Source organism: Sinocyclocheilus grahami, unplaced genomic scaffold (genome assembly GCF_001515645.1).
Source record: "Sinocyclocheilus grahami isolate Dianchi unplaced genomic scaffold, SAMN03320097.WGS_v1.1 scaffold961.1, whole genome shotgun sequence".
Taxonomy (NCBI): Eukaryota; Metazoa; Chordata; class Actinopteri; order Cypriniformes; family Cyprinidae; genus Sinocyclocheilus; species Sinocyclocheilus grahami.
This window is the reverse complement of record NW_015506140.1, coordinates 74,049-88,994: the sequence shown is the minus strand read 5'-3', so window position 1 is coordinate 88,994 and position 14,946 is coordinate 74,049. Positions and strand designations below refer to the sequence as shown.

At 37.7% G+C, this 14,946-nt stretch overlaps 1 protein-coding gene across 1 annotated transcript in view; it reads left to right on the top strand.

Moving 5' to 3' along the window:
- Positions 1-305: 305 nt before the first annotated feature.
- LOC107564780 (fibroblast growth factor 14-like) overlaps positions 306-14,946 on the top strand; it is a 41,590-nt gene continuing 26,949 nt past the window's right edge. The window contains exon 1 of the mRNA XM_016249937.1: positions 306-563. Coding sequence (XP_016105423.1) covers positions 306-563 — 258 coding nt within the window. The remainder of the gene's footprint in view (positions 564-14,946) is intronic.

Below are 14,946 nucleotides of genomic sequence, written 5' to 3'. Positions count from 1 at the left end.
GAGGGTGGACGAAGATGAGGCATGAAGGTGGGCCGAGTAGGAGGCAAGCCAAGACCTGGTGATCTCGTCGTGGACCTCCGGAAAGAATGGTGAAGCTCATTGTTGGGGGGCCTGACTGCGCCCCGGCAAGAACCACTCATCCAGGCGGCTGCGGGTGGGCTCCTCCTCCACAACTTTAGACAGGAACACGAAAAAGCTCGGCGTCCATGCCTGTGCTGGGTTGTGCAGCTGGCAAGGGGGTGGGGTCGACGTACGAGCCTGACAGCTCCTCCACATCTGAAGGCTCCAACGAGATGCTGTCATCCATGGCGTCACATTCGCTTCCTCCAAATGAGACCAGATCGCTCGCAGCCACAGAGGGACGCTGGTCTGGGAGGGAGAAGTGGACTGGAGAAACCTCTCTGAGCAGAGAGAGTGAGGCACACAGGGGCTCAGCCGGCATGGGCTCACTCGTCACGAGCGCCGAGTTCCTCTACCCCGCTGCTTTTTCCTCACAGGCTTCTGGGAGGAAGAAAGCGGGAGGGCGCAAGGGGCGGAGTCGCTCACTGAAAAGAAGGCTTTCCGTGAGCGCAGAGAGGCGAGACTCATAACCTCACGGCGCCCAAGCATGAAACACACTCGCCGTGACCGTCAGCGGTGTGCAAGGGGCCCCTGCACGAGCGACATTAACGGCGTGGCATTTGAAATAACGCTGAAAATTGGCTCTGAAATTTGCTCTTTTATATCGCCGGATAGCGGCAGGGAACCGGAAACCGTCGCGAGGGTGGCGTGAAGCGGCGAGAATGGTCGAGCAGGAAGGGGTCTCTCGATCCCCTGCGAGGCTTGATCACGGCGAAGGCTTCGTAGTCTCGTAGAGCGAAGATCTAGTAGTCGTCGCTGAAGGAGAATAATCTGAGGATCCTATGGCAATGTGCCGCTTATATAGCCAGATGACCCCGCCCATTCTGGCGGGCTTTGGCGGGCTTTACTGCCGAGCCATTGGTTCGTTTTTTATTCACTGCACGAACCAATGGCCCTGCAGTTACACTGCATTATTGAAAGGCTTCAGTCATCGGAGAAAAAGGAGTTTTCCCCAAGCGTCTTAAACAGACGCAGTACGAGTGAAGTATCGATAGGGAACATTTTTTGCAGTGCAGAAACAGCACATCATTTGGAAGCAATCTGGAAATGTTTAATTATTTATTTTATTTAACTGCAAACAAGTTTCTCGGTTGAAATCACATTATCTTTACATAGAGGAGTACATCAAACCTATTTATTTAAAAAGATTTTTCATGATATGTTTTTTTAATGATCTTTTTGTCTAGGTGGATTTTGAAGAAATGACCGGGCACATGTACACAAGTGATAAGTCAGCTCAGTTTAGCCTTAGAGGCAGGGGAGATTCAGAGTTACAGTTCATTACGGCTAGTCTTTATTAATTCAGGAGCTCCAAATGACGTCTGAAAATTAAATTCAGGGTTGATCTAAACACTAGTTTACCCTTTGGGTAAATCTATAGAAGGCAAAGGGTCGACACGTACATGTTTCTGTCCCTAATAGAGGGGTTCAAGCATGAATCCCCCCCCTCCACACACACACACACACTCATCGATGTAGAGAAATGGTGAAGAAGGAGGTTGTTCTGGAAGGAATAGGTGGCTGTTTATATGCATTTAGCATTATTATGCTTTAACTGGATATGTTAGAATCCATTTAACGTTTAAGTGACATCACTTTACCTGCCTCAGTGAATTTAACAGAAGAATGATTGTACATTATTCATAGTTTTATTGTTTAGGTATTGAAGAGAGCACTCAGCGGGACAGCTGATAACTGACTGCTTTCTCTCTAATAAAAAAATTCCATATCTATCTATCTATCTATCTATCTATCTATCTATCTATCTATCTATCTTTTGTAATGCTAAGCATCTATTTTCATACAGAAAATAGCACTTTCATAGCACTTTTCATACATGAGCTGCACTCAGTGTGCTTCACATGGGCATAAAAAGAAACATTGACAATTTCAGACAATATCAATGCATTTTACTCAAAAACAGCCTAAGAAGTTCACAAAAGGAAGGAAGGATGAAAGAAAGAAATCAAAGAATACAAAAAAAAATATTACGGTTTCCAAAAAAATATTAAAGGGATAGTTCACCCAAAAATGAAAATGTGATGTTTATCTGCTTACCCCCAGGGCATCCAAGATGTAGGTGACTTTGTTTCTTCAGTAGAACACATATGATGATTTTTACAATGTGACGACACATTGATGTCCTAAGACTCGAAACGATCGGTTTGTGCCAGAAACCGAACAGTATTTATATCATTTTTTACCTCTAATACACCACTATGTCCAACTGTCTTTGGGCGCGCGCACGGCATCTGGTGCGTGAGGTGTGTACGCGCTCTGGCATAGTTTGCGCAAGCGCCGGAAGTAATCTCTCACGCGTATACGTCACTCATTGTTTACACAGTGCACAAACATTGTAGGTATGACGGCTAATCAAAATGGTACTTACTTGCGCTTATCCGGATTTGTTCAAACCGACTTAAAACTAAAAGATTACATTCTCTCACGTGAACTCATTCGGGAGTGGTGACTTTCCATGTATTCCCAACTTCTGAGCCTGCTCGCCTGAAGTTATGGTTGATTGCTCTTCGGCTGAATATCAACACACCCATTAATGTAAACTACGCCAGAGCGCGTACACACCTCACGCACCAGATGCCGTGCGCGCGCCCAAAGACAGCTGGACATAGTGGTGTATTAGAGGTAAAAAATGATATAAATACTGTTCGGTTTCTGGCACAAACCGATCGTTTCGAGTCTTAGGACATCAATGTGTCGTCACATTGTAAAAATCATCATATGTGTTCTACTGAAGAAACAAAGTCACCTACATCTTGGATGCCCTGGGGGTAAGCAGATAAACATCACATTTTCATTTTTGGGTGAACTATCCCTTTAAGTAGCACAACTGTTTTCAACTTTGATGATAATACGAAATGCTTCTTGAGCACCAAATAAGCATATTAATATTATTTCTGAAGGATCGTGTGACACTGAAGACTGGAATAAATGAAAACAATTCTGAAAGATTGAAAAAAATTAAGATTTGCATCACAGAAATAAATTATATTTTAAAATATATGACTATAGACAACAATTATTTTAAATTGTAATAAGGTTTTATAATATTACTGTCTTAACCATATTTTTGATCAAAGAAGTGCAGCCTTGGACAGCATAAGAGACTTTTAAAAAATATTCAAAAATCTTACCCAACCTAAACATTTGAACAGTACTAAATGTAGTTTAATTGTAATTAACTTAAATCAGTAAAGTAAATCAAGTAAACATATGTGTTTTTATGTGTGTGTCTATTGAGAAGCTAAAACAGGATTTGTAGATATTTTGATTCAAGTCGACAGACATAGCCTCTCCAGAGATAGACGGATACAGAGCGAGAATGGTATGTAGTCAATTCTTGGGAAGATGGTTGGGAGAGTGTAATGGATGTAAGTTTTTAAGTGTGTCCCTGTGTTTGTAAAAGGCTGTTAATGGCTATTTTCTATTCAAACCCTCTCTTGAATAATTTATCCTAATTTTGATTCACATTCTGCCAAAAGTTAACATGGTCATTAACTTTCTGTGTTTCCTACTGCACAGCTTATATTCTGTCCCTGCCTGTATTCTTCCCAGCATCTCATCTCAATGTCTCGAGGTGTTAGCTAGTCGATTGCAGCTCTATTCACTTGAATCTCTCTCTCTATTTCTCTCAATCCTCCTCCAGAATTAATTTATCCATGCTCGCTCATCATTAGTCTGTTTTCCCATCTTCATATTTTGTTTGATGGAGGAGTGAGAAAGTGTGCGTGGACCCCCTGAGTTCTGTTTGCGCTGACTCAACACACATTCACTTATAATTCAGACTCCTGTCACAGACTGATTCGCAGAGGTTGAGATTTCATCTAATTGCATTGTGGGGCCCCCTGCGACGGTTCTGAGGATGGGCAGGGCCGCTCTGTGCTTTCAGGGACTCCCTCATCAGCAGAAAAAGTGATGGGCGGTACGATGGTAAGGGAGGGGGAGGCGTGGTGCGGTCGGGACAGAAGTGTCTCTCTGGGAGTACAAAGTGTAATTAAGAGACTCTTAATGGATCTATTAATGAATGAAACATCCAGGAGCCCATTTGATTGTGTGTGTGTGTGTGTGTGTGTGTGTGTGCACTCATCATCTGCTAACACTGCTTCAATTTAATATGGAGTACATTCTCCAACACTATTACAGCTTCCTTCATTTTTGCCTTACACTAACAGTTAAAATCCAATTAACACATAGCATGCCTCACTATTCAGGAACATGATTTGTGAAGCTTAGTGGAAGTATAAAAATCTTGACTCACCCTTTTTCAATCTGTTTGGTTTTATCTTACAGTTTTTCTTGGAGAAGTTATGGAGTGTTGTGGTAAGCAATGTTGTTTCAGAGGTTTATGTCAATTTTCTGTTCCATCTAATTCTGACTGAATAATTATGTTATTAGAGAAACACTATCATTAAATACTGAAGTAACACTTTATTTTAAGAACCAGCTCTTACTATTAACTAGTTGCTTATTATAGCATGCATATTACAAGCATTTTGGCTGTTTATTATTACTTATAAAGCACATATTAATGGTTTAGTCGGCATGACCATATTTTAGATCCCTTAATCCTATGCCATACCCAAACTTAACAACTACCTTACTAACTATTAATAAGCAGCAATTTAGGAGTTTATTGAGGAAAAAGTCAGAGTTAATAGTTAGTTAATTGAATAATTGAGAATTGGTCCCCATAGTGTGACCAATACTGATAAATAGCATTAAACAGCATCGGTGTACTTCTTATGTACATTCAGTGAGTCTGGTCATCCTCTTTACCAATGATTATTTGGATTTAAACTTATACATATTCATATACTTGTTTATATTCAGACCGTGCTGAACTGTTAATAGACAGTAAAGCAGAATAGCTTACAGTTTGTCAGCCTTGAATGGGAACCCATCGCAGCCTCCGCTTGTCCTCTCATTCACCATTAGCTCTTTCCGAGGTCACTGGCTGTATGGTAAACACAGCATCTGAAATATAAATTACTTTTTTTTTTTTTTTTACTGCAGGTCACACTGCTATTGTTCTTCCTAATAGGTTCTTAAGCTTTGATTTGCCATATAAATGTTAAATGGCAGTCGAGGGAGGAAGTGGAAGATGTATTTGTGTGTGCTTATGGAGGGGTTAGCATGGTGTGTCACTGCTCTGTGTAGGGCGACAATTTTGGCATTGACAACCAAGTGGAAAAATGAAAGAATGAAGCTTTGGGTTGAATAAATGGTGACGAGGGAGAGAAAGGTTGTCTCTTATATTTTTTAGATTTTTAAACACACTTAAATAATATTTGTTTAAATTGATACAATAATAATATTAATAATATTTGTTTAAATTGATAAGAAAAATTAATTGTATTATTGTATTATATCTTGAATTAGGTTTGTTTGTATTACTTCTTTGGCTTTCCCCCCTCATTTTAAGCAGAAATCTAACACAGTTTAGTGTTGTTTACACTTATAACAAACAAATAATAATTTTCCATGGCAAGAAATAATAATAATAATAAAGATGGTTATTATTATTTTCATATACTGTATACATTCAAAAATACAGTAAAAATTAACATTGTGAAACATTATTACAATTTAAAATAACTGTTTTCTATTTTAACATTATTCTTGTTATGCAACAATGACTTTTCAGCCATTACTCCAGTCTGCAGTGTCACAACATCCAATCCTTCAGAATGAAATAGAAATATTTTGTAAAATTATAAACATCTTTATTGTCACTTCAATTTAATGCAGATCAATTTAATGCATCCTTGCTAAATAACAAATAAAATGAAATAAAATAAAATAAAATAAATGTAAAAAAAATAAATAATAATAATAAATAAATCACACTAACTTTATAAGTGTTTGAACGATATTGCACTCTGGCCACTTATTTTCTTAATCTATACAATTTCACATTCCTTTCACTTTTAAAAGCTGTACTGCATGTCATTACAGTTATCAATGTAAAAAAAAAAGATTCTGTTTGTTTAATTCTTATTTAAGGGATTATAATATGGGTGGCTATTAAAGGGATAGTTCACCCAAAAATGAAAATGTGATGTTTATCTGCTTACCCCCAGGGCATCCAAGATGTAGGTGACTTTGTTTCTTCAGTAGAACACATATGATGATTTTTACAATGTGACGACACATTGATGTCCTAAGACTCGAAACGATCGGTTTGTGCCAGAAACCGAACAGTATTTATATCATTTTTTACCTCTAATACACCACTATGTCCAACTGTCTTTGGGCGCGCGCACGGCATCTGGTGCGTGAGGTGTGTACGCGCTCTGGCATAGTTTGCGCAAGCGCCGGAAGTAATCTCTCACGCGTATACGTCACTCATTGTTTACACAGTGCACAAACATTGTAGGTATGACGGCTAATCAAAATGGTACTTACTTGCGCTTATCCGGATTTGTTCAAACCGACTTAAAACTAAAAGATTACATTCTCTCACGTGAACTCATTCGGGAGTGGTGACTTTCCATGTATTCCCAACTTCTGAGCCTGCTCGCCTGAAGTTATGGTTGATTGCTCTTCGGCTGAATATCAACACACCCATTAATGTAAACTACGCCAGAGCGCGTACACACCTCACGCACCAGATGCCGTGCGCGCGCCCAAAGACAGCTGGACATAGTGGTGTATTAGAGGTAAAAAATGATATAAATACTGTTCGGTTTCTGGCACAAACCGATCGTTTCGAGTCTTAGGACATCAATGTGTCGTCACATTGTAAAAATCATCATATGTGTTCTACTGAAGAAACAAAGTCACCTACATCTTGGATGCCCTGGGGGTAAGCAGATAAACATCACATTTTCATTTTTGGGTGAACTATCCCTTTAAGTAGCACAACTGTTTTCAACTTTGATGATAATACGAAATGCTTCTTGAGCACCAAATAAGCATATTAATATTATTTCTGAAGGATCGTGTGACACTGAAGACTGGAATAAATGAAAACAATTCTGAAAGATTGAAAAAAATTAAGATTTGCATCACAGAAATAAATTATATTTTAAAATATATGACTATAGACAACAATTATTTTAAATTGTAATAAGGTTTTATAATATTACTGTCTTAACCATATTTTTGATCAAAGAAGTGCAGCCTTGGACAGCATAAGAGACTTTTAAAAAATATTCAAAAATCTTACCCAACCTAAACATTTGAACAGTACTAAATGTAGTTTAATTGTAATTAACTTAAATCAGTAAAGTAAATCAAGTAAACATATGTGTTTTTATGTGTGTGTCTATTGAGAAGCTAAAACAGGATTTGTAGATATTTTGATTCAAGTCGACAGACATAGCCTCTCCAGAGATAGACGGATACAGAGCGAGAATGGTATGTAGTCAATTCTTGGGAAGATGGTTGGGAGAGTGTAATGGATGTAAGTTTTTAAGTGTGTCCCTGTGTTTGTAAAAGGCTGTTAATGGCTATTTTCTATTCAAACCCTCTCTTGAATAATTTATCCTAATTTTGATTCACATTCTGCCAAAAGTTAACATGGTCATTAACTTTCTGTGTTTCCTACTGCACAGCTTATATTCTGTCCCTGCCTGTATTCTTCCCAGCATCTCATCTCAATGTCTCGAGGTGTTAGCTAGTCGATTGCAGCTCTATTCACTTGAATCTCTCTCTCTATTTCTCTCAATCCTCCTCCAGAATTAATTTATCCATGCTCGCTCATCATTAGTCTGTTTTCCCATCTTCATATTTTGTTTGATGGAGGAGTGAGAAAGTGTGCGTGGACCCCCTGAGTTCTGTTTGCGCTGACTCAACACACATTCACTTATAATTCAGACTCCTGTCACAGACTGATTCGCAGAGGTTGAGATTTCATCTAATTGCATTGTGGGGCCCCCTGCGACGGTTCTGAGGATGGGCAGGGCCGCTCTGTGCTTTCAGGGACTCCCTCATCAGCAGAAAAAGTGATGGGCGGTACGATGGTAAGGGAGGGGGAGGCGTGGTGCGGTCGGGACAGAAGTGTCTCTCTGGGAGTACAAAGTGTAATTAAGAGACTCTTAATGGATCTATTAATGAATGAAACATCCAGGAGCCCATTTGATTGTGTGTGTGTGTGTGTGTGTGTGTGTGTGCACTCATCATCTGCTAACACTGCTTCAATTTAATATGGAGTACATTCTCCAACACTATTACAGCTTCCTTCATTTTTGCCTTACACTAACAGTTAAAATCCAATTAACACATAGCATGCCTCACTATTCAGGAACATGATTTGTGAAGCTTAGTGGAAGTATAAAAATCTTGACTCACCCTTTTTCAATCTGTTTGGTTTTATCTTACAGTTTTTCTTGGAGAAGTTATGGAGTGTTGTGGTAAGCAATGTTGTTTCAGAGGTTTATGTCAATTTTCTGTTCCATCTAATTCTGACTGAATAATTATGTTATTAGAGAAACACTATCATTAAATACTGAAGTAACACTTTATTTTAAGAACCAGCTCTTACTATTAACTAGTTGCTTATTATAGCATGCATATTACAAGCATTTTGGCTGTTTATTATTACTTATAAAGCACATATTAATGGTTTAGTCGGCATGACCATATTTTAGATCCCTTAATCCTATGCCATACCCAAACTTAACAACTACCTTACTAACTATTAATAAGCAGCAATTTAGGAGTTTATTGAGGAAAAAGTCAGAGTTAATAGTTAGTTAATTGAATAATTGAGAATTGGTCCCCATAGTGTGACCAATACTGATAAATAGCATTAAACAGCATCGGTGTACTTCTTATGTACATTCAGTGAGTCTGGTCATCCTCTTTACCAATGATTATTTGGATTTAAACTTATACATATTCATATACTTGTTTATATTCAGACCGTGCTGAACTGTTAATAGACAGTAAAGCAGAATAGCTTACAGTTTGTCAGCCTTGAATGGGAACCCATCGCAGCCTCCGCTTGTCCTCTCATTCACCATTAGCTCTTTCCGAGGTCACTGGCTGTATGGTAAACACAGCATCTGAAATATAAATTACTTTTTTTTTTTTTTTTACTGCAGGTCACACTGCTATTGTTCTTCCTAATAGGTTCTTAAGCTTTGATTTGCCATATAAATGTTAAATGGCAGTCGAGGGAGGAAGTGGAAGATGTATTTGTGTGTGCTTATGGAGGGGTTAGCATGGTGTGTCACTGCTCTGTGTAGGGCGACAATTTTGGCATTGACAACCAAGTGGAAAAATGAAAGAATGAAGCTTTGGGTTGAATAAATGGTGACGAGGGAGAGAAAGGTTGTCTCTTATATTTTTTAGATTTTTAAACACACTTAAATAATATTTGTTTAAATTGATACAATAATAATATTAATAATATTTGTTTAAATTGATAAGAAAAATTAATTGTATTATTGTATTATATCTTGAATTAGGTTTGTTTGTATTACTTCTTTGGCTTTCCCCCCTCATTTTAAGCAGAAATCTAACACAGTTTAGTGTTGTTTACACTTATAACAAACAAATAATAATTTTCCATGGCAAGAAATAATAATAATAATAAAGATGGTTATTATTATTTTCATATACTGTATACATTCAAAAATACAGTAAAAATTAACATTGTGAAACATTATTACAATTTAAAATAACTGTTTTCTATTTTAACATTATTCTTGTTATGCAACAATGACTTTTCAGCCATTACTCCAGTCTGCAGTGTCACAACATCCAATCCTTCAGAATGAAATAGAAATATTTTGTAAAATTATAAACATCTTTATTGTCACTTCAATTTAATGCAGATCAATTTAATGCATCCTTGCTAAATAACAAATAAAATGAAATAAAATAAAATAAAATAAATGTAAAAAAAATAAATAATAATAATAAATAAATCACACTAACTTTATAAGTGTTTGAACGATATTGCACTCTGGCCACTTATTTTCTTAATCTATACAATTTCACATTCCTTTCACTTTTAAAAGCTGTACTGCATGTCATTACAGTTATCAATGTAAAAAAAAAAGATTCTGTTTGTTTAATTCTTATTTAAGGGATTATAATATGGGTGGCAACTTTGTTTGCATTTTATTTTATTTTATGATTTCACTGGACTGTGGAGCATTCAGAGTTACAGAAAATTGTGTGACCACAATATGTGCAGAATATTTATTAGAGAGAAGAATAATTCTTAATATAACCCATTTGAATGTATTTTAATGACTGGTAAGAGGTGGATTTACAGTGAACAAATAACAGTTTTTAGGGGAACAGAGATGAACGACAAGGGGGTCTGTTTATTCCTATGATACCAGCTGAAAAATACTTTGCAAACTAAAGCTAAATAAAAACATCTTCACCTTTAAATTAGCTTGGAGAACAAGGGCATGCTGTTAATATTATTGAAAACCTACCTTTCTCCCTCTTTTTTTCTTTTACTGAAAAAGCACTTTTTTTACCCACACTAACTAAATCCTCTGGGATAAAGTCAGGCAATTAGTTGTGTTTTGTCCTGAATTCCAAGACTAATTATTTCATTGATAAGCCACATTATCATTGCATACAGTCAGGAGCCAGGCTTTACGGAGCTGCCAGACATTTTCTAAGGGGGTTTCCAGATCCCTTCAAGGATACACTTAAGGAAAGCCCTTCCCCTGTGTAGCCTGGAGAGATTTGTGCATGGAATACCTGGCAACCCAGATTTCGCATTACCGCAGTGAATCAATGCAAACGTGGCAGCAATGAATGAATCACCTTTGAGGAGAGTGTGAATGAGAGCAAGAGAGATAGAGACTGGTGGTCACAGGGGGAAGCCTCCGCATGCGTGTGTGTGTGTGTGTGTGTGTGTGTGCAGTCTCTGCAGGGTATGCTCTCATCACTTCTAAATGAGAACAAGTAGTGTACATAAATGCAATGAAGACGCATCACAATTTTGAACATGAATCACGTCTTCGTGTGATAACAGATTCATCAAGAGTGATTCAATTAAGCAACGATGTCCTTACCTTCTCACATATCACACAAACACATATATTATGTCATCTATAGCATTGCAGCTTGTCCTGAAGATTGATGGTATTCAGAGTGTGTGTGTGTGTGTGTGTGACAGAGGTGTGTGTGTGTGTGTGTGTGTGTGTGAGAGAGAGGGGTGTGTGTGTGTGTGTGTGTGTGTGTGTGTGTGTGTGTGTGTGTGTGTGTGTGTGTGTGTGTGTGTGAGTTGCATATCAGTTTGTTGATTTCCCTCTATTGCATCAGCATGTTCAGTAATTTCTTGTCATAATTGCTAATTTAGTCTACATTACAATTGTTTTAGTATTAAATGATGTAGTATGTCATATCAATGACTTGATCTCCTCAGCCCACATGAGTTTGAATGCCCTATAGTACATCATATCACAGCTGTGTTTCTGATGTTAAAGTCTGCTTTAAAGGGGTCATATGATGTTGCTAAAAAGAACATTATTTTGTGTGTTTGCTGGAACAGTGTTGTAAATACAACTTAACCACTGATTTCTAGTCGTGTCCATTTTTGGAAAGCCAAACAAAGTAGTTTCGCTTTCACAATGAAACACAGTGACACACACAGCGGCCTAGAGTGAGTGGCGGCGGCCTAGAGTGAGCAGAGGCCGGGGGCTGGAGTGAGGAACGGCCGGAGGGCTAGAGTGAGCAGAGGCGGATTCAACGAAGGAGGCTTGTGGCAACCACATGTGACGACCCCAGGATGGACTCCGCTTCGTCCATGGTGAAAGCCGATCCGGCGATCCACAGCGCAAAATTGTTGTATTTCCTCAGCAACCAGCACGGATCAGCTCTAGGCATGACGAAGCGGATATCGTCCTCTTTTGGAAGGCCAAACAAAGTAGTTTCGCTTTCACAACGAAGCACACAGTGCCTTCACGACATGGCAGTGGCGGCAGCAACAATACTACAGCGAGAATAAAAGTTACGCCTTCTTTCGTTGCGTGAACATTTGGGCGGCGTTATGCAAATCTTCCCAGATAATGACGTAGGTATGTGGGGGCGTGTTAGAATGAGCCATTTTAGGTAGGTGTGGCTGACGCTTAACTTTTATAAAGAATATCTCTTTGGATTTGAGACTTTAGTCTTTGGAACATTACAGATCTTCTTTATGCACCAAGAGCTAGTAACATTCCAAAGAGAAAGGAAAAATTGAAATCGCATCATATGACCCCTTTAATTCCAATAAATGAACTCACTGCGGCTAAACAAATGAGTGAAAAGAGGGATAAGGTGTGATGTTTTTAGACTGCTAATTGGACCAAAGAGAAGAATAAGGAACAGATTAGATTAATTAAGGAGCATTGATTTATGAGATTAGGCTGAGGGTGTATGGTGTATAAGATATGATTACAGACTGACCTACAGTGAGAAAGGAAAAGGTCAAGATGAGCAGATGACCTCAGGGGAAAGAGGACAAGGAGAGTGAAAGGGAAAGAGACAGTAAAGAAATTAGAGGTTAGGGGAGAGGTTTTTGTTGTGTTTTTCAGTATACACATTTCTGTCCTTTAAAAAATATATACTGTAGGCTATTTAAGCTACTTTAGGCTACTTAAGAAAATAATGTGAATTTATATATTCTGTACAATACAATTCAAAAGTTTTCTGGGAAAAGAAAAGTATTAGATTGGTCAAATTACATATATACTGTATACATATATAAATATATTGGTGAGGTTTTTTGAAAGAAGTCTCTTATGCTCACCAAGGCTGGATTTATTTGATCACAAATACAATAAAAACTGTGAAATTATTGTATTGTGAAACATTATTACAATTTATAAAACAGCTCTTTTCTGTTTTAATATATTTTAAAATGTTATTTAATTTCATGTAATGGCATTTAAAAGTCTTTACTGTCACTTTTGATCAAGTTAATGCATCTTTGCTGAATTAAAAAATCATATACATTTCTTTCAAATAACAAAAGAAAAATCTTACTAAACCCAAACTTTATAATATAATATATAACACTTTCAGATGTATTAAACACAAATGTAAAGGTCGTAACTCTTAACAATGGTTTGTTCATTATTTGCAGATGCTGTGCGGTTTTAGCAACCAAAAAAAAATGTCACAATCTTAGCAGGCCTCGACTGCTGATTGATTTGAAAAGTACATTGTCAGAAGAGTGACTTCTTTATTTAGATTTCAGTACTGATATGAAGCAAATGACTCTGTGAGTCAGAACAGCCGGCATTGTAGTCTACTCTACCAGGATCAGTAAACAGTCCTCCATAAAATGTGCTGCACACATCTGAATATTTGGGTTGAAGTGTTCTGGAACAGTGTTGTAAATACAACTTAACCACTGATTTCTAGTCGTGTCCATTTTTGGAAAGCCAAACAAAGTAGTTTCGCTTTCACAATGAAACACAGTGACACACACAGCGGCCTAGAGTGAGTGGCGGCGGCCTAGAGTGAGCAGAGGCCGGGGGCTGGAGTGAGGAACGGCCGGAGGGCTAGAGTGAGCAGAGGCGGATTCAACGAAGGAGGCTTGTGGCAACCACATGTGACGACCCCAGGATGGACTCCGCTTCGTCCATGGTGAAAGCCGATCCGGCGATCCACAGCGCAAAATTGTTGTATTTCCTCAGCAACCAGCACGGATCAGCTCTAGGCATGACGAAGCGGATATCGTCCTCTTTTGGAAGGCCAAACAAAGTAGTTTCGCTTTCACAACGAAGCACACAGTGCCTTCACGACATGGCAGTGGCGGCAGCAACAATACTACAGCGAGAATAAAAGTTACGCCTTCTTTCGTTGCGTGAACATTTGGGCGGCGTTATGCAAATCTTCCCAGATAATGACGTAGGTATGTGGGGGTGTGTTAGAATGAGCCATTTTAGGTAGGTGTGGCTGACGCTTAACTTTTATAAAGAATATCTCTTTGGATTTGAGACTTTAGTCTTTGGAACTTTACAGATCTTCTTTATGCACCATAACATTCCAACATTCCAAAGAGAAAGGAAAAATTGAAATCGCATCATATGACCCCTTTAATTCCAATAAATGAACTCAAAACAAATGAACAAATGAGTGAAAAGAGGGATAAGGTGTGATGTTTTTAGACTGCTAATTGGACCAAAGAGAAGAATAAGGAACAGATTAGATTAATTAAGGAGCATTGATTTATGAGATTAGGCTGAGGGTGTATGGTGTAGAAGATATGATTACAGACTGACCTACAGTGAGAAAGGAAAAGGTCAAGATGAGCAGATGACCTCAGGGGAAAGAGGACAAGGAGAGTGAAAGGGAAAGAGACAGTAAAGAAATTAGAGGTTAGGGGAGAGGTTTTTGTTGTGTTTTTCAGTATACACATTTCTGTCCTTTAAAAAATATATACTGTAGGCTATTTAAGCTACTTTAGGCTACTTAAGAAAATAATGTGAATTTATATATTCTGTACAATACAATTCAAAAGTTTTCTGGGAAAAGAAAAGTATTAGATTGGTCAAATTACATATATACTGTATACATATATAAATATATTGGTGAGGTTTTTTGAAAGAAGTCTCTTATGCTCACCAAGGCTGGATTTATTTGATCACAAATACAATAAAAACGGTGAAATTATTGTGCTATTGTGATATTGTGAAACATTATTACAATTTATAAAACAGCTCTTTTCTGTTTTAATATATTTTAAAATGTTATTTAATTTCATGTAATGGCATTTAAAAGTCTTTACTGTCACTTTTGATCAAGTTAATGCATCTTTGCTGAATTAAAATATTCATATATATATATATATATATATATATATATATATATATATATTTTGTATATATATATTTATATTTTATT